General features: G+C 37.6%; 1 protein-coding gene across 6 annotated transcripts in view; it reads left to right on the forward strand.

Annotated features, from left to right (window-relative positions):
• ARHGAP12 (Rho GTPase activating protein 12) overlaps positions 1-20,938 on the forward strand; it is a 76,307-nt gene that overhangs the window by 18,808 nt on the left and 36,561 nt on the right. For 5 of the 6 annotated variants that reach the window (XM_032100374.1, XM_032100383.1, XM_032100393.1 and 2 more), the window contains 3 exons: positions 13,914-14,177; positions 19,096-19,236; positions 20,811-20,891. In XM_032100374.1, the coding sequence (XP_031956265.1) occupies positions 13,914-14,177; positions 19,096-19,236; positions 20,811-20,891 (486 nt within the window). The remainder of the gene's footprint in view (positions 1-13,913; positions 14,178-19,095; positions 19,237-20,810; positions 20,892-20,938) is intronic. The other variant, XM_032100401.1, reaches the window with a different exon arrangement.

Below are 20,938 nucleotides of genomic sequence, written 5' to 3' on the forward strand. Positions count from 1 at the left end.
TCTGGCTGTTTTATTAATGGAAAAATTATTGTTTTTCCAGAAATAGCAATGCTTTAAATGTCACTTGTTTGTGATATTCTGCTTTATCTAAATCATCAAATAAATGCAACAGGCATCTGAAGGTGTGCCATTTACTCATGACCATTGTAGAAAAATAACATGCCCTTTATCCTAGTGTATATTTCTCTTGGATGCTCCCAGCAAGTTCAGCTTCCATTCCACCTCTGTTTTCTGCAGATGAACACCTGCTTTCTGTCAGCTTGCAAGAACAGCTTCATGTGCTGAGCATTACTATATACTCTAGCGTACGTATACGTCCTTTAAAGCATTTTTTTTTTCCTGACAGCTTGGCAGATAGTGCTGCCATACTTTATTATACTTGTAGTTTCAATGAGAATGTTCTCTAAAGGCTGGTGGCTCCAGCTGATCCGCTGAATGCTGAGCACGGAATTATAATTCAGCAGCATGGGGGAGGGCTGTGCTTGCTGTGGCGGGCACAGGGCACCGCTTACTGCCTGTTGCTTAATCAGCATGAAACTATTAGCAAATTCTTGCCATCTCAGCCATAATGTACTGCTAATAGGTTTGCTTTATTGCATAGGACACTCAAAAAAGCCTGGAATGTTTTAGTAATATTGAGTAAGCATAACATTCTTCTTAATGAAGTTTGACAGTGTTTCCAGAACTCCCTCACACTGTATGTCAAGAGTACCATAATGCATTCCTGTGTACAAAGCGCTGGTAATTTATTGTGTCTTTCTTAATGCAAGTCTTCTTACATGAAAGCTTTTAACATAATTTTAAATTCTAGTGTGTTTTACAAAATAGATTCCTGGCAACAAAAGCATCTGTATATAATTAGTCCATTTAAACATACTCTCTACATTTAGTCACAGTTTTACATTTGTCAGAAGACTTTGTAAATGCTACTTCAGTGAAAAAAAAAAAAATCACAGAAATTATTTGGGGTTTTTAAAATTAATTTAGATTACATCTCACCCCCCAGTATTTTGGAACGTGCTTTGTAATCTGGAGCATGCAGTGCACAGGGGAATGTGTGTGCTAGTGTAGCCTCTTTCACTTGGATCATCAGGAGTAAGTTTCAGAGTGGGTTAGTGCCAGATATCTGAATCTGACTTCCTTTTTCCTTCCTGTCTTTTGTTTAGGGGCAGTATTTTCTTTTTAGGGCAGTTTAATAAGTCCTTCATTTTATTGATGAATTGGAATGAATCTCTGATATCTAGGGCTTGAGGTGATTTTCAGTTTTTCTTGTCAGCAGTGAAAAACGGTGTTGCATGGCAGAAAGAACTCAATTACATCAGTTCATTGTACTTTTAGTGAGTCTTACAATCATGGGAGAAGTGAGAAGGATGACTGTGTTTTCCCGCTCCCCGGTGTGGTACCAGTCAGCCCAGGCGGTCTGCATGATGGGCAGGGATGTGACAAAGAACTCTGCTTCCTATTTTTATTGCAGGCTCTGGTTCACTTACAGCTGCTCTCACTCATTTCTCTTACTTCTGAGAGTCTTATCTCATTCCTGGAGCCCAGAATGCCAAAAAGGTTTTATGGTGTTAATCCAGCAGTGCTGCTCGTAGTCAGAATGACTCCACTTTGAAGGCAGTGCCGTCCCTGGGAAGACCAGATGCAATCTTTATGATCAGTGCATCTTTAGCAGACCCTGTCTGGATTGATATAAGTGTGGCAGCAGGCCTTGGGAGATGGAGTCTACTTCAAATATCAGTATATTTGACCCCCTTCCCACACACCACCACCTCATTTCTGGCAGGCTGTTACCTCCTTGTTTCTGCTCTTCATAAGGGGTCTTTCATCCTCAAACTTTGAGAAGGACCTGCCAACAAGCAGGGGCATTTCTGTTAAACATTTAATTACAGTAGATGTTCATGCTTGTCTGAGTGAAGGAAGTCCACACAGAAAGCTGGGGTAAGACTTTTTGTGTGTATGTGGGTGTCCTGTTACTTACACAGTTGGCATCTACAGCAAACACAGCATTTTATGTTGAATAGATAGTACCAAGCTTTTTAATTGTTCTGCAGTCCATGTAGGACATAAGGGACTTTTGGAACATGTTCTGACACCCGTTTTGTAACACATAGCAATGGACATAATGCAATAATTTTCTGTGTGAAACCTGTAACTGGGTTATGTTTAAGGAATATTGTTGGAAGAGGAGAGATACTCAGATTTAGTTTTGGCTTTTGAGGGTGGATAGCTGTGCTGAGCTTCTGGGGGAATTGGTGATGTGCCCATTCATTATTGTTCTTTGAATATTGTGGCATACGCTCTTTCTCTCCCCTTTTTTTGAGTAAGTTTCTAGACCATGTGACATGCTGCCTTAGTCCCTTCACCAGTTCTTTCATTTAAGATAGAATAGACATGCTATAGGCAGCATGCATAGATGCTATTATTTGGTTCTTTCTCGGTTACTGTGGTATACAATCCACAGAATTTTCTTTATCCTAATGGCAACGTAGAAGTTATATTTGAACTGTGAAAATTACAATTAACTGCTTCTCAACAGATGAATACTGGATTTTAGATTGCTGGATTGCACTGCATTTCTCAGAAGCATAAAGAAGTTAAGCAAAAGCCCCAAAGCTCAGTTCATTTAGTTTGCAAGACCTCTATTTTGTATTACAAAATGCAGCTTGTTTCATCATTTGCTTATTTGCAACTTCTCAGGGAAGAAAAATGACTTGAAGTTTCCTGTCAGTGCTGCAGCTGTGAAATCGAACTGGGGGAAATGGCCACAGGTCATAACTACTCTTAATTAAACATGTGTGGTTTGCCAGCTCATAACATTTTGGGGTTGTTTTTGCAAATTGTACGTGGGAATTGAATTAACAGCTGCAATTCTGAGGATAATGAAGTTGATAATTCACAGTCAGGGGAGAAGCACAGTTGAAGCACAAGCATTCCCACTTGTTGGCACATTTCAGTATATTGCTTTGGGTGACTTAAATTCTGTGCTGGAAAGTTTTTTAGTATAGAGATGATTTTACTGCCTTTTTGATCATCTCTGAATGTGGAAGTGGGTTTTTTTCCATTGTTGAACTTGCTTGCTCTGAAAAAATATGTATTAATCCCACAAAGTATAGCACTGTGTATATTTTCTTGTCTGATTTGTTTTGCATCTTATTAATTTTTTGGGATTAACCTCAGTGAACAGGACAGGATCACTATAAGGTTGACATGACTGAAAATGGGGGTGTGTCCCTATTTTTTTTCTGAAATCGGAGAAGTTTGATTGTCTGTAACTCATCCCTCAGATTTGTGGGAATGTCTGAAATTGGAAGGATGACTAGACCCAGTGGCAGCTTCTTGTTTTATCCATGCCAGTTTTGCTACAGGTTGAAGAAAATTGTCCTTAAATTTTTCTTTTGGGGGGGAGGGGAGAGAAAATTTCCTCTTTCCTTACTGGTATGATTTTATAACACTTCTGGGCTTTAACTTATTTTGAGTATTGAGATACCCTAGTGGTTTGCAGAGGAGAGGAGAATATGGCACCTTTCCCTGCTTAAATTGATTTAAGATATTCCCACCATTCCTGACCCAGGTTTTTCTACTAAAAATTAATACTAGCAATATTTTTTAATTTTTCAAGAAGCTGTGAGGAAAATGTTTTATTTTATGCTCCATAGGTAAAGTATTCCACATGTTAGATTTCATGTTAAAACAGTTTTTCTCAAAATGCTGACAAAAACATGTTCTTCAGAATTCAGTGTTTGCATTCCGAGTGCGGGACTTAAGCTAGTAAACAAAATATCCTTCTCTTTTCACTCTTATCTTTCATCCTACTGCTGTATTCTGTACTCTGAGGTGACAGGAAGAGCTATCCTTAGTCATCTCAAAAATATTTGTTATTCTCTGCCTGAGCTACTTGGGGTACTTATTTCCTTCTTTGACAGCATGAAGCCTCTTCTACTTCAGTTTTTTAATGCTCCAATCACCATGGTACTGTATTGTTCTTTCTTATAGGCTGCTGATTTTCCTTAAGAAAAAACAAGGACTAAAACCCAACATTTCAGTTGTGCATACTCGTACAATAAATCAGCTTCTTACTGTATACTTTAAATAGCTTCTCCATTTGTTTCAAACTTCAGATGTGAATGTGCTGCTTTTCAGGATGAGGGTTACAGATTTGTAATGCAACCTTGTTTACAAAGCCTTGTGAGAAAGGAAAATGGAGAACAACTGCATTATGGTTCTTTCTCACTGCATAGGGACAGAAGCAGGAATACCATAAGTGCTATTGAAGGTTGTGGGCTGAACTGCACTTAAACTTTCAAGGAAAGTTCCCTGTTTTCCTGACCAGGGTGTTGCAAAATTTAATTCTTTGTTCCATACATAAGTAACTCCCCCCCCCCCCCGTTCATTCTAGCCATTTTTTTTTTCCTGTCCCTGCGAGAAATAGACACTTCTTTGCTTATTATTGTTTCTATAACTGATTCTGGTTTAGTTACTTGAAGATAATTCCTTCTCTCAGCCACCTTTGGAATTTAATTAGGCAGCTAAACCTCCTTAAGAACTAACAGAGAGGTTCTGAAAGAGAAGGTTCTGCTCTCCTGCTGCCTTAGTCAGACACTTCAGAGGTGTCTCTGGCTGACCTTGCAGTGACCTGCAAACACCTAAGGAGTCTAAATATGGGAGGGATTTTTGTTTGTGGGGTTTTGTTTGTTTTGTTTTTAAAGTCTCAATGGGGTTAATTTATTGCCATTCCTGTTTCTTTCCATCCCTTTCCTGCAGAGTCACATCAGCATCAGGGGTGCAAATGGCAAGGGAGATGGGATTGCTCCTTTTGGTAGCCAGTGGCCAGTAGGCCAGCATAGCTAGGTCTTAAAAATGTATCATCAATCTTTTATTTTCTGAAACAGATAAATTTGTGTTTTTTCTTGTTTTCTGAACTGTAAGTTTAGAATGGCTGAGTCCATTGAACTATGTGCTTTATTAATTTGGTTACATGAACCGAATTAGCAAAGGCATTTGCTTAACTCCTGGTATAAGCAGAAGTGTCAGTGTTGCTTCTGCATTCTGCACAAAGGAAATTCTTTGCTTGTGTGCATGGGTAGTTAGGGTAACTAACACATTTAAAATGGCAAGTTACTTTTCTCTTGGCTTCCCTTTCTGCTAAGATGAGCAAACCAGTTTTTTCAAAAGGAAAAAGTGAAAAAACGCTCTTTGTTTTTTCTAATAGTAGATATTCTGATGTGTTAAAAAGGATAGCTCATGAAAAACATTGCCTGAAGTTAGAAACATGGACTTTGTTTGTACAGACTTAAGAACATCCTGAGATTCTTATTTCCCTAATCCAAGTTTTTTATACCAGTGTGTGAATACATTACTTAATGAACAGATTTTATCATGATTTTTCTAGACTTTGGGGTGTATTATTTGTGTTTTGGATTGTAAAGGTATAGAGTTAGCATTACAGTATGTCAAGTGTGGTTCTTCAAATCATGTATTTTGAAATTGTTCAGCCAGTCAGGATCCCTGGAACATGCTTTTTCAGGTGTTGCTGTTGATAAATTGAGAAGTCTTGAAGCTTGTTTCCCAAGATTTAATACGATGTTTATGGAAGTTAATGTGAATAGCTACAGCTACATTGGCTCTTTCTGAAGTTTATTCCCAAGTGGGACAGTGTAATCAAGGAAATTGCCCTCTGGAGTTTTGGGGTACATGAGAGGTATAGTAGCTTGTGGATGGTAGTTGCATGTAATAAGCTCAGGGAATGCTTGGAGAGGCAAATGTGGAGGGTAGCAGGGTATAAAGTGACTGGAGCCTACCAGTTGCACAACAGAAAGTATTACTATTAATATATTAGTAAGGCAAATCAACAGATGCCATTCTAGTATCTGATTTGATACTTTGCTTCCTAGGCCAGATAACTGTGTTCTTCACTGGGGTTTGCTACCTTAATTAATCCCCTAAGATATTTCCAGTATCCCAGTAAGTGTGCTCATACATCAGCTTTGCTCATACTGTTTGAATACTGGTGATGTTCTGCAGCTGCATATGTTACTAAAAACTTCTAAGTGTTGCAGATCATAAGCTCAGGAAGGTATTTTGAAATTATTCTAACACCTAACAAAGAACTACTACTGTAACAAACGCTTGCAGAATTTGCTGCCACGAACAACATTTGGTGAAGCAGAGTTTCACACAAGTGAAATCTGCTTTTGCAGCAGAGTAAAAGGACAGCAGCTGTAAACTGTGTGGGAGTTGTGCATTTTCTTTTCAAGTGTTTGGAATTAAATACCCTTTCTAACAGAACACAGATTTGATGACTGCTCTGTTTTAGAACTGTCTCTTGCAAATTGTTATTTTCTCTATTTTTTCAAGAATCCCCAACTATCTACTGCGAAAGTGAACCATTATAATACACATATAGAGGTTAAAAATTCTTAATTGTTCTGGGGTTTTCCTCCTATTTCTAATAGTAGACTATTACAGTTTTTGCTCTACTGAATGATGGGGATTTGGTAACTTGTGTGGTAGTATTTAGACTTCATTCTGTTTATTCAAGTGGTTCTCAAACTATCTTTTAGGGATTTGAGCTTGCTCAGTACTACAACTTCAGTAACTTGGGGAATTTTATCAGAGGTGGTGTTTACTTTCCCATCTACACTTTTCATGGGTTCCTGGCTTTACACTACTTTGTGTAAGCACTGGACCCTCAAAAGTACACTTAAAGGCTATGGGATCTGTACTTTTGAAAATGTAAAGTGTAGAAAAAATTGCTATGCAGTTTGAAGTTACTATAATGGAAACTTTTGCATGACCTTTAGTCTATTACGAGTTCAATTAATATCATTCTACACTATTCCTACAGTAATATTTCATAGGAGCTAACTTCTTAGATGTGCTGTTTCTGTAATGGATACAGCATAGAAGTGTTCCATGAAGATCTTAATAATCTGTCCTTAAGAATACTTTCACCTTTCTGAGGCAAATGAGATGCACAGCTATACGTTAAACCAGTTAAAATAGTAAATGGTTTGATGAGTGAGGAATCTCCCCTATTTCTGAAACTTTGATTATTCTGCTGTAACAGTTCTAAAACAACTGAACAGCTTGTTGTGCTCTTGGGATGCTTCCTATCTGAAAAGCAGTACCTGTTGGCCTATTGCAGGATAATTTTACACTGGAGAGAGCAAGCTAGGCTTTTCTTGTGTTTTCTTAGTGTATTATCTTGGTTTTTATAGAATATGTCCTTGAGAGACATCACAAATTATTCCCAACAGCTTTATTATTCTCATGTCTGCATTCAGACATGTACTGTGGTCTCCACAGAGCTCAGGAATTGACAGCAGTTAAATAAAATGCAGAAGCAACTTGAAATTAACTTCCATAAAAGTGGAGAAAAAAATAAACATGTAAATCTCCTTCTGTATGGCATATCCAGGTTGTTCAAGATATGGACTAAATTTCTGAATTAGGTTACAGATAACTATATTATGTGTGTTGAAAGTATCAGTATTTGATCTGGTGAAGTGAACAGGGGGGAACAGGAGTGGAGGAAAGTTACTGTCTGACTTTCCAACATTGTCAAATTTGGCCACTCTTTCCTAGCTGGGGTCAGCCTGCTGTGTAAGCATGTATAACATAAAAGTGTTTCATATGGTATTGAAATTTTCTGCTATAGGAAAAGCGGCCCTGACTATGTCCTTGGACAAAAGCTTTTTTATGGAAGGGAGAAGCTAGATTGTGCAAGTGGCAAAGTACGAGTATGGTAAACACTGTCATCTTTGTGCATGTTTTACAAAGGATCCCGTTGTAAGATCTTATTTCCATTTTTTAAAATATTTGACATCACTGTTGCAGTCCTTCAGTATACTTTTTTTATTGCTATAAACTTCCTACATTCGTATGTAATAGTTTGCTCATGCAGTGAGCAACTGCAGAAATTTGAATGGGAAATTTGCAGAGCATGCAGGGGAAAAAAGGGTTTTCCATCAATTTTCTTTGATCAGTCATTTATGATGGATGATCTGGGAGTGGTGTCTGGTACTCCAAGACCCAGCCAAGTGCTCCCTCCTGTCACAGGCTGTGTCCTGCTGCTGCAGCCAGTTTCCATTCAAGTTCCCAAGTGTTGTGAATGTGGTGGAAGCAGCCACCTTTAGCTTTCTGTGCTGCAGGATTTTGCAATACAATTAAATAAATCATTATCTTGATGAGTATGAAAATAATTTAAGTCATTTCTTTTGCCCTGAAAGGGAAGGGAATGTATTTAGTTTGAGGGGCTTTTTGTTATGCACCTAGATATTGGTAGATTGCAGTAGCACTAGATAAAGATTTATATTTTCACCAACTATAGGAATTTTTTTTTGTGTTATGAGAGAGCTAAAACAGAAGGGAACCTACATAGCTGAAATAACACAAGTACATTCTGGGAACCCTGATGTCCTATGTACTAAGACTCTGTTTCATAATATGGTTTCATTAAACAAAATATTAATAGAAATAGATATCATAAAATTAATTGTATGCAACTATCTCCAGTAATAGAAGGAAGTAATATTTCAGCCTGTAATTCAGTGTAAGTAACATACAAAATTTCCTGAAAGATAAAATTAGCAAAGGTGAATCATACTTAACTGTTTCCAGCCTAATGAAAAGTTACTGACTAGCCATTAAAAAATTATTTTGAATCTATCTGCTTAATTTTTAAATGGGACACTTTAAACATTTAACCATTGAATGGCCTTTATTAGGCAGATATTTTGAATGATTTGTATGGGATGATTTTAATTCTGTATTGCTTTTCAATGTCCTATGTTTTTCTTACACTTTATAACAGCAAATCAACTGAGCACAAGAATTTCAGTGCAGTTAAATAACACTTGCCTTACTATAGCTTGTCTGAAATTTATTATCGGCTGTTAACAGGCTTATAATATTTACTCTCATTGTTTTATATGTTCCTTAGACTTACAGTGTGAATTATCCAGCCTGTGTTGGAGAAGGATAGAGCACAAAAAATTGTTTCAGTTCCCCTTTCAATTTGGCTCGTTAAATTAGTTTGCTCTATTCACCTCTGAGGTAGTAGAAGACTCACTGAAAAATCTCCCTCGTGGGTTTTTGGGTATAAATTGTAAATATAACTGTATCTGTTAGAAAGAAAATAGAGTCCAGAACATGTTTGTAAAAATATAAACCAAAAGCAGAAAGAGGAAGGAAAAGATAAGCTAATTATTCCAGTCGAAGCTGTCACTTTATGAAAATGAAACTGTAGAGTTCTTGAGATTTCTTTTGTGTCATTCCTGTTGAATAAAGCTGGTATTGAAGTCCCTGGCCTTCCTAAAAGGACAATGGCAATTCCTTGGCAAGAAGCTCAGTTGTTGAGGGAACTGGGATGCTTCTTTCCCAGTCTCAGGATGCTGTGGGATTTGCCTGTTCTCCTTTCTTCAGCTTGCTGTTGCAGAGACAGTATTCCCTTACTTTCTTCAGTATAATGTTGCTCTTTTGCATGAGTATGGACAATCTGCTGCTTCTAACTTCATAAAGGGTATTGAGATTTGCCTTTACTTTTTTTTTTTTTGAGGTTCTTAATTTTTAGCAGTTATTTACAGCAATCTGAATGCTGCTGCTGGAATGAAAGCTTTTGCATTCAGGTTTATAACATTAGGAGAAGCTGCAAATAGAGGCATGACAGCGAAAGCAATTCGATGTGTGCTAGGTCGTGTTTTGCAGGCTAGCATTGCAGTCATTCTTTAGGCAGTTGTTATGTTCTAGAAGCTTTTGTCTTGAATTTATGTTCTACAAAAGGAAAAAGGTAATTACCAGTTACAAGCAAACTTTGTTTTCTGGCTTTTTGTTGCTGGCATACTATGCTCCTTCACAAGGTACTTTTCATTACCAGAATGTGTACATTTGCTTTCCATTGCACTGAGTTCAGGTTTCCAGAGGCCTGATAGCATATCTGTGGCCTTTGTTAAAATGTTGACTGTTCATTCATGAATGATTAACAGGTTGTTTTTTTTAAAGGCCCATATCTGCTTCCTACTGTGCCAGTATAAAAACTGTGTTCTGAAAATGCTGTGTGTGCAGTCTCTGTTTGAAGAATGCTGTGTGTTGATCCTGGAAACTTTGTCCTGCCTGCATGAAACTCTTCCTTATCAATTAGCAAGGATTTAGTGCTAGCAGACTTTTCTGAGAGACTGGGGTTAAATGTGGCAGATTTCTACAGTATTATACAGAGCATTACTGAGCTCTGGGAGAGGTCCTTATGTTGTTGAAGTTGCCAGAGTGCTTAATGGCTGCACAATTTTCATTCAGGTTGTAGTGTCATAGAAGTATTTTTGCTTTCTAATTTTCCTACATCACTTTTCTAGCAAGAGTCCTTCACTGTTCTTAGGAGGAGAAAGCAACATGAAAATGTCTGAAATCCATATCAAATAGCAAATGAATGTTGAAATGTTTGGAGTATAAGGCATTTTGTGTGTGCATGCATGGGCATGTTGAAGGACGTGTTCTTGCAATTCTGATAATGTGAAGGCACGGAGTCTCTTTGTGAACATTTAATTCCATGTTTATGAGCATTCAGAGTTTGATAGAGCAGAAAAAGCCCTCAGGGAGGGAAGTTCTTGCTGGAAGTCCTGTTTAGCATTTAGTATGTATTTAAATCTCGCTTAACTGTGTATGTCTGGTTTTGGGCATACACCCATGGAAGTGATCAGAAACTCTTTTAATCTAGGTAATGCTTTGTCTGTTCTTATTAATATGGTCAGTGAGTAATGATTTTGATAAATGAAAGTTAAATTAATGTGCTTTTTGGTTTGAAACTATTCAAGTTCTTTGCAGTACTCAGTTGTGAACTCACGATATGTTCATCTGAAAGGAAAGGGGGAGGTGGTGCAGTGCCCGGGAGCTTCACAGGGACATCCACTCTGACCTGCCTGTGGAACTCCCCTTCCCAGCTTGAGGGTTCGGGGCAAGGGGGGATTGACCTTCCTGCCATCACTGGCGTAGAATGTACACTAATGATGATTTCAGGAAACTCTGAACTTCTAAAAAACTGTTTCTGTTATCAGTAAATAAGAAACTCTTGACAAAATCAGCCTTGGTAAGGTTGGGTGCTGTTGAACTGAGCACAATCACAGACACAACATACCTCCTTGCATAGCTTGGGGTATGAGGAAGTTTCGTTGTGTGCTACAAGGTTATTTAAAATAGTTCCTGATAACAAAGTCGTATTCCTCAAAGATGTACTTATGATCTAAGCTGTGTGTTTTAGTCAGATTGGTGGCTTTGCATTTTCTTAATGCTTCACTGAAAGCAGTAACTTCTAGGTACCTTTTTAAAATCATGCAGTTCTCCCTGAAACATCTGTCAGAAGAGAAAACAACAGGGAATAAAAGTAGCTGGAGGGTTGTCCAGGCAGGACAGCTAGCTGTCTTGTTTGTTGCTCAGGACAAAATTGTCTTTTCCTTGAAAATCAGGAATTGGCATATTGAGTTTGGAAGCACTAAGCATTCAGAAGAAAATCCCTCATTACACTTCCATATCTTGTTACTGTTTTAAACATAACTATGCTGCCCAAGTTATGTGGCAGTACTTCAGCTGCGAGCTCCCAGTATTGGCTGAGCACATCTGTGTCCTGCAGTTTCATCTGGAGTTGTGCTGGTTATAATGCTGAAATGGTTGAAAACTTCAGTGTGAGGCCTCTGAGCCATACTCCTACGTGTTGCTTGAGAAAATGTTTGAAAAACTATACCAAGCATTCTGTGTCACAGGCTTTCTATTTGGAAAACACTTCTATTAATACACAGAACTGTTCTTTTAATGATGGTACTTAACTGTCTTAATTAAAACAAAAAAGCAGCTGTTAAATGCGGGCCAGACAGGAAAGCTGCCTTACTGCGTTGTGTAGAAGAGGAGGAGGTGAGGGTTGTGCAAGCCACCAGCGCCCCACGGCAGCAGCCAGGGTGCTTGGTGGTGCCACTTTTGCCACTTCCTTAAAACAGAGGAAGGAGCTGGAGGTTTGTGCGTTCTGTGGAGTCATTTCAATGACAAACCCCGTGGTTTCATGGCAGGGTGGTTCGTGTGGGAGATGCAGCTCTGCAGGCTCTTAGGACACCAAGAGAGAAACGGTGCTCTTGAACGAGGAGGCATCAAGATTACTGCCCCAGCATCCCAGTGAATTGGTTCATCCCTGAAGATGGTAGTGGTGCTTTGTTCACAGTAGTGTTGTTTATGCTCTTAGTGCTCTCAAGATCAACTCTACCAAAGGCAGCTGTTCCAACCTCCTCACAAAAAAAAAAAAAAAACAAAAAAAAAAAAAGAAAAAAAAAGAAAAAAAAATAAAGGCAGGTGTGACTTGGATGGTAGAAAAATAGCCTTTTATTTTAATCAAGTTTTGTTACAGATTTTTCCTAGTTGGTTTTGGCTCTCTGATTTTGCCAGGACTGCAGGTTTTTTTTTTCAGGACTTGTGGTTTGCCTTAGATGTACTGTACTTGCTATAGTTAGTAAGCTGTGTTGTCTCTTTTAAAGGCACGCAAAACAAGCCCATGCCCGTTATAATCTCATTAAGTTCCTCTCTAGATGTTTCCCCCTTTGGTTGTGGATATTGCCCATATTTGGTTCTACCTATGGTGCAATCAGTTTATATCTGATTGTGTGGTATGATATTCTGTCTTGCCTGAGCAAACCCAGATAATTTATGATTAGATGTGGCCTAGATTAGCATCTTATGATTTTAATGTTTAAAAGTACATTATAAAAGATCTTTTATGTAATGCAATAGCAACAGGAGGCACAAGGACTTGCCTACAGCAAAACTGCTCATTTAAAACCAAGGGGATGGTATAAATTGTATACATCTTTCCTTTAGAGTGCTTAAAAATTGTACCCCAAAATATAGAAATGGCAGTGCATTACCAGGAAACTCTTTAATTTGATTTAATAACTAGCTGCTTTCCCAATCTTATAATCACAGCTCTCACGAAAACACATGCTCTTACATTCTGCATGGTGTGTTTGTATTAGACTTTAAAAATTGAATGTCTGAAGCTTTATTTCTCTTCTAAGCACCATAGTGGCTCATTTGGAAGTACTTGTGGTTTCAGTAAGTTCTGTGGTGTTTTAACTGTAATTTCTGCTGGCTGTCATGTTAGCAAACTGCTTATTTGTAAGAAATTGTCATTAGTGTTTTGTTTTCTTGTAGGTGTTTGTTTTACTTTTGTGCATGTATGTGAAAAAAATCAGGTGGATAAGAATATCCACTTAATTTCTACAAGAAGAGAGGGGTAATTGAAACACTTGGTGATGTTGCCCAAAATATTTTTAAGTAAGCATGTTTGAAAAGGCATACAGGTAAACCATCCAGGTGTTTTTCAGAGTTTCTTAGTCACAACATTGTGCTCGTCTTTCTGACTGAGCTGCCTCTTTAGACCTTGCTGAGAATACAAAAGTGCTGCTTTACATTCACCATCGCTCTATTAACAGTGAGGTGGAAAGGTTGGGGAGCAATCTTGGCCTAACAAGTGGCATCTCAGAAATGCTGTGTATTGTCTTGAACAAGATCACATTTCTTACAGTTTCTGAGCAATACTTGAACTGTAAAGCTGAAGTTTTTCTGCAAGACATGACAAGCATATAATTTTTTGATGACAATTCCAGTATATTTCAAATCCACTGTAAGACATAATTATCAGCTGTCATCTGCAGAAATGCTGAAAAATTGGTTCAGTATTAAATAAATACAGTTTGTGATATCTACCTTAGAATTAAGAATCTAATGTTCTTTCACCCCAGCATTTTGTGGCTGTCCTTTTTGCTTTTGTACTTAACCAAAAAAAAGGAGTTTGTTGGTTTGTTTTACTACTGTATTCTGATTTGTAAGGGAGCACTCGAAAATTCATTTGCTCGTTAACAGTGCATTTCTTCTCTCAATAGCCAACTACTCCACCAAGCCAAGGGAGGCCTGATTCACCAGTTTATGCTAATTTACAAGAACTGAAAATATCTCAGTCTGCACTTCCACCACTACCTACAAGTGCTCCAGTCCAAATAAATGGGGAATGGGAAACCCATAAAGATACAACAGGACGCTGTTATTACTACAACAGAGGATCACAGGAACGAACCTGGAAACCTCCACGGTGGGCCCGAGATGCAAGCATTAATAAAGGGGATTCCCAGAGCCATGCAGATCATGAGGTAGTTCCTTCTGAGATCAAAAGCAATGAGATTGTAATGCATATGAATGGTCTTTTGCTGTGGAATTTGGTACCTCTGAGTGTCAAGGAGTGTCTTCCTTTGTCTTTTTGGTTATATGTCCTGGTATGAAGCAGCCAACAGTTTCACTTGAGTTGCTTTTGTGTACAAGAATGTGTACATAAACTGTGTGCAAGAGTAGTAACTTGTAAAAATGCCTGTAAAGACAGCCCCATAGCAGATATTGCTGCTTTTGACTAGATTATGTTCAGGCCATTAACATATTCTTTAGATATATCAATGGATTTTTTTTTCATTATGTAAAAGTTTTGCTTTTGCAAAGCCTTTTGGCAAAGCTTTGCTACTGATCTTGCTTGAGACAGTTGAAGCTCACCAAGAAGTTATTTATGTTAAAAGATGATTTGGACTAATATTTGAGGTGCCAATTTATTCTGTGCAGCCAGTTGCTAGGGAAAGCCTGATGGTGGGTTGTGTTTATCTGAACTGCAGTGGTTCAGATAAAGCAAAGGAGTAATTGGAAGATGGATACTTCTATTTAGATATGCTTAAAGTAGTGCTCTTGTGTCCAAACAGTATTGAGGTTAACCAGTTTCCTGATGGAGAGAAAAAGCAAATATTTATCAAGAACTCTTCTACATATTTCACTTCTATATACCCTTTTCAAATATATATACAGTTTTGGTGAATTTTCTCCTGCGCCAGCTGTATATAGTCTCTCTATATATCCAATATATATATAAAAACTTCAAACCCAGAGTTTAGTTTTAAAATTTAATTGTGGACTGCTCAAAAATTTTCGATTGCTGCAGGCCTGTCACAAAAGTCTACCTCTGGAAAGGTAGGAACAGGAACAGGAGAGGAAAGGGAAAAGGAAACCTTTCATTTCTTTTGGCAATGGCCTTCACAGCAGCCATGACATCCACAAGCATTTAAATAGCTAAATTTTCTTGCCACAGGAGAATGGCAGCAACAGGCAAACAGATGTAATATTTATGCCTGTCCCTTTGTTATCTCTGGCGATGGTCTCTTAATTTATCACTGACTGTTCTTTTGCTGGATAAGACTGGTTTTAGTCTGGATAAGGTGCTTGCTTTTTTGAGTAGTAATTCTCCTTGTCGTAAGTGTAACTGGTTTTCTCGTTGTAGTTCTTCCTTCTTTTCATGGAAGGACTTGCAAGAATTATTCCTCCCTCCCCATCTGCAAGCAGTCCCTCTGACTCTTGCTCATACATCTGTACCATCACTTCACCACATGGTTGCATCTTCAGAACACTTGATTTTTTAATTTATTTTTTAAAATTGCCCGTAACTTCTTTCATCTCAGTTCTTCTGTTTGTTTGTGATGCGTCAGGTATCACAAGTTGGCCATCGGACAGTTATGTCTATCAGGTTTTCAGTCTTTGTGAAACTGATGGATGATACATGTTTTGATTTTCAACTAGACACTAAGTCTGTATTTCCAGTAGCATAAGCTCCTTAGGTAATTTGTGTCTGGACTGGGTTATCAGGATATGAGTCTGGGGAGAGATACATGTTGCACGGTCATGTCAATCCACTTACCAGCAGTCATGTGTTGATTTTGAAGCTGTCTTTCCCCCACCACTCTCCCTTCTTTCCTTTCGTGTTCTGCATTTGGGAACATACTTCGCACCCCACCGTTCGTGTTCCCTTTTGGAACCTCTGGGTACTTAATCCAATACAGTGTGTAAAGGCTGAGATCCAAGCCTAAGCTACCGTAAAATGTAGGGCATCCCAAATTTTGTCTGATTAGGAAAAACTCGAGCTCACATGTCTTAATTATTATAAGTTAACTTTTATACTAGTCTGAGTTACACTCTTTAAATAAAAAAGGAGTATGTGCAGAAGGATTAAATCCTAGTTTCTACTGATTGTCCTCAGAGGAGCTTGTGTTGTATTAGGTAGCAAAATGAAAAGTGATGTAAAAATGAGAACTGAGTGATCACATATGCTAATATCTGAGTAATATATGAAACGTGACATAGTTTATAGTTGGTCTTCGAATTTTGTGATTCGGAAATTGAATTTTATTGGATAATTAGAAAGGAGCAGAATTGTACCTTATTTGCCAAAGTAGGTGGTCACAGACATGGCACAAAGAAAATAGTTGTAGGTCATGACAGTTAAATGGATGTTACATGTTACATGGATGGGATGTGGGGAAGCAGTGAAGTCCTATCAACAGGGCCTGTAAGAAAGTGTATAAGATTTTGGAATTACAGATAAAATGTATTAGAGGCAGTGACCTGTTAATGTATTTGAGGAAGGAGTGCTTAACAGTAACTAGGAGAAATGAGTCAAGTGAAGTGATTCACTTAAGTTGAACTGTGAAAGGAATGAGACGTCACAATATCAGAGAAGGCAAACCCCTAATACCTAGATAGGAGATCATAATATGAAGTAGACATCCACAAATTACCCAACAGCTGTTGAAAAGAAAATGGGATTTAACTGAATATCAAACCTAGAATTTAAATCATGTGATCAGAATGAGATTTCATTCCATGTTTTTTTGTTTCAAAATAAACAAACAGTAATAAAGGGATGGTAGCTTCCTTAATTAGTATTCTTCCTGATTACTTTCACTTTCACAAGTAGTAGTAACATTAAAAGCTAGACTGGTTAAGTGATAGAAGGAAGACAGATAGCTGTTCCTATTAATTGCATGGGGATGAACTGGTCTCTGCCCCCGGGAATTTTTTATGTAAATGGAAAAAAGCCAAGAATGACAATAGAAGCAATGATGTGGGGGACTTTTTCTATAATTCCCTTTAATGTCACAGCAAAGTTCTTATAAGGTGTGAGGGGCAGCTGTCTGCTTAAGATGGCTTTATTTGTGGTGTAGTATAACTGAGGATGAGACAAGATAAAGCACGGACAATATGAAAAAAACATGTAGGCAGTTAATGCTGAAAAAGTGTTGAAAGTGAAATTGACAGCTGAGGGACAAGGAATACCTTAGCTTGGTAAAATTTGTAACAACTCAGGAATTTTGTTGAAGTTTAGGTCTGCAAATGTACAGGATATGAGTTAAGCTTTGCAGCATCTAAACTATTATTATATGGATGCCATGCAGATAGACACATTAACAGTCATTCCTACTATACAACAGTGGTTTTTCTAGGAGAATTTTCATTTTTACGTCCAGTGTTTACTTTTACCTGTGTAGGGTGTTTCTTCAGTATCAGGAGTGGCTTGGAAGAGGCAAATACCAATATATTATATTATTAGGTCATATCTCTGTAGATAGTAATGATAAAAAATGTCCAAAGTCTTCTACACTGATTGGCCATATGTCAGTTAAATTAATATTTAACCATTAAAACCATGTAAATTTAAATACGTGTATGCAGTATAGTTATCCCATGAAACTGTAGTTCAAATGGGGCCAGTAGCACCCTTGGCAACTCTTCAGTCTTAATTCTGCAAGTGTAAAAATGGGACTGAAGACACCCTCCCACCCTGCTCCCTCCCCTTCCCACAGTGGTTAGGACTTGGCACATGAGAATTTCACATTGCCCCATGTGCAAGAGAGGTAGCATTGGCTAATCCATAATTTACATGCTTACATGTTCTGTAAGCTGTAGAGGACATGTACATTTTTTCATGTTCCTTAATTAATGGCCTAAAAATTTCCTGTGGGTTTTGCTGTGCTTGGTAAGTTGGCTCAGGTCAGTTGAAGGAGTTTGTGCCACACAAGTGGTGAGGTACTCAGAAAAGTAACACCAAAAACCTAGGTAGAAATCACTTGGATATGTCACTAAGCATGCAGTCTTCAAACCCACTGACTTTGTAAAAACTGGGAATTTCTGATAATTGAATATTTTTTGTAAGACTTAATTTTTTTGGGAGAGGTTGTTTCCTATTTAAAATTGAAATTGTGTCTCTCTCCTGCCTTACAGTTTTACTCAAGACCCTTATGCCAGTGTTATTGACCCCATAGTATTTTACTCCTGTAGTTTCTGAGTAGCAGGATGTCTTAAATGTTATGCCTCCTGCTAGCTGAGGGTCCAAGACACTGATAGAGGAAATCTGCATAGAATTCCTCAGGAGACCATGGTGTAGAGATGTTGTGGGAGATGAAAGCAGAGAGATTTTTTTTTTTTGATGCATGCAATGGATGCTTGTGTTAGCAAGGGGATGAAAAAGGTTTATGGGGGAACAGAAATTGTTTGATGTGTGTATAAGATCTTTTCTCTGTGTTACACACCAAGCCTGTTCCTAACATCATAATTTACTTCTACCTTCAGAAAGCAATTTTTCACCTCAGCTAGCTGTGCCTGGTGGAAAGCCTTGCTTTTGCAATGCTCTTTGTCATATGTATCAGAGTTGGAAGGAGGACAGAGGAAATTTATAATATTTTTAAGATGCATTGGGCAAATACTGTAAAATGCTGGGACCTAAGAAGGTGGAACTGGAGTTTCAAGTTGTCCTCAATCACTATTGTGTTTCCAGATGTATTTGAGAAAAGGAGAAGGATTTAGGTGTGAAATTTGGGATGTTGGTAGAAAACCAAGGCAGCAGGGCTCCCAGGTTTTTTTAAGGCAATGCAGATTACTAAAGCTAACTTTCTTCATCATTCAGTAATGTAAATTTGTAGGAATGAAATTTAGATAGGCAAAACCCCTGGAGTTTAAATTTGACTAGCTGAAACATGGTATAGTGGAAATAAAAAGAAATGTATCAGTATGAGCTAGTTGTTCTGAAAATACTTTGACTTGTTGGTTCTGTAAAAATGCTTCTCATTCTCTCATATAACGTATAAAAATGTGAACTCCCTGATTTCATTACTATTCTCTTTCTAGTCAAATAATCTTTGATCTTTCAGATTTTAAAGCACTTTCATTCTCAAAACTGCCTTATATGTTTCTGACTACTTGTAGCATCTTTCATCAGAAGAAAACGACCACAGTTCTTGTTACAGCCAGTCAGATAGTCAGTATGGTTCTCCTCCAAAGGGTTGGTCAGAAGAGTTGGATGAACATGGTCAAACCTTATATACCAATGACTATACTAATGAAAAGGTACTTTTTCCTTCTTCTCATCATGTGTTCTAAATCTTTTCCACTAATTCACTTCTAAAAATGAAACCTGCATTTCCAAAAGTGAAGAGCATACCTCAGTAGTATCTCCTTTTGGTTTTTTTTAAACTATGCATGAAGCTTTAGCAAATGTACTGACTTTTTTAATGTATGTTTTTTGTTATTTAAGTTTAAATTATTAGAAGTTTTATTTCCAGTTGCATATCAGATTATATTAAATGAACATACCATGTATATTTTTTTTTTAGTTCTTGTCCTCCCCCATCCTCTTGGTTATGCTTCAGGAATGAACTTCATACCAATAAGTTTTTCTTACTGTCTTTTAAGAGCTGTTCTTGTCTACATAGACCTTCCAGTTAAGATGTTTTTAAACAGAATAGTGCTACTTTATCACTTCCATAATTTCCTTTATTAGAGATTTTCACTACAGCTTTCAGATGTAGACAAACTTCTTAATTAAACTACAGCCATATCAGCAGATTTATGCCCAGCTCTTATTATCTAGTTGCTACTGACAACTTACTGTGATTCTGGGCATGCTGTAAAAATTTCTCCCACACAGGATAAATTACAGTATTTGTTTATGTTTGTAAAGCAGTCCATTTTTTAAAGTTGTTCACTGAAGTTGCATTTTGAGTTTTTTAAACTTCTGAAGTGTTCAGTGAAACAGTACTTTGTTTATCATATTACAGCACCACCTGTTCTCCAGTTAAGTATGCAAGTTTTATTTGCAAGAAGTTTCTAAATAATTGGATTTATGTCAATTGTAGAATTTTTCTCTTTAATCTGTTTCTGACAAACATCTGTAAAGCACATTCCTATGTTTTAGCAAAAATGCAGCCTTCTTTTTTAAGTGCACTGGGATTGACAAAAAACAGCATTTCCTACCACAAACAGTTATAGGAAGGCAATCTTGTGAAACCTGCTTGAGCCAAGAGCCTTGCTGTGAGTGTTTCTGTATTTTTCTGCAATCATCTTGTTGATTTTTGCTCATTAAAATTCTTTCTTTCTGCATGACCAATCCCAGTTGTCATAGGTTTACCTCTTTGTGGGAGGTGCTTGTAGAGATTAGAGAAATTATATTATCTTCTTCAGGATTTCTCTAGGGGCTGCATCTCATATTTCCATTGACGTTTTTAAAAGTTGTTCAACAAGTGCATATATCTCTCAAACTACCAGCAGTTGCTGATTGAACTTCTTGTAATTTTATGTATAAGATCCTGGTGCAGATCTGATGGAAAGATTGTGCCTCCCTAAACTGACAATGTAATGTTGATAAGAATGAGATATGGCAAAAAAAAATCTGTTTATCACAATCTCTTGTGTGATATTGCAGGACTTTTTTTCTGAGGAGTTACAGAAGGAAAAACCAGGATATTGGAAACTCTTGCTCTCATTGCAATCTAACCCTGGTTAGTTAATGGAGGCTGTGCATTAGACACTGCTGAAGTGGATGGCACTTAATTAAAAATTAACTTTAAATCTCAGGTCTCAGAGATGTACTGTTATGATTGTCACTCTGATTATGTTTTCTATCATCACATTTCTTTCTGCAGTGGATAAAACATGCAGATGAACAAGGTAGACCATACTACTACAGTGCTGATGGTTCCCGATCAGAATGGGAGTTACCTAAGGTGAGTGACCTAAAAAAGAAACTTTAACAACTTGGGGCTTTCCCCTC

Source organism: Corvus moneduloides, chromosome 1 (assembly GCF_009650955.1).
Source record: "Corvus moneduloides isolate bCorMon1 chromosome 1, bCorMon1.pri, whole genome shotgun sequence".
NCBI lineage: Eukaryota > Metazoa > Chordata > Aves > Passeriformes > Corvidae > Corvus > Corvus moneduloides.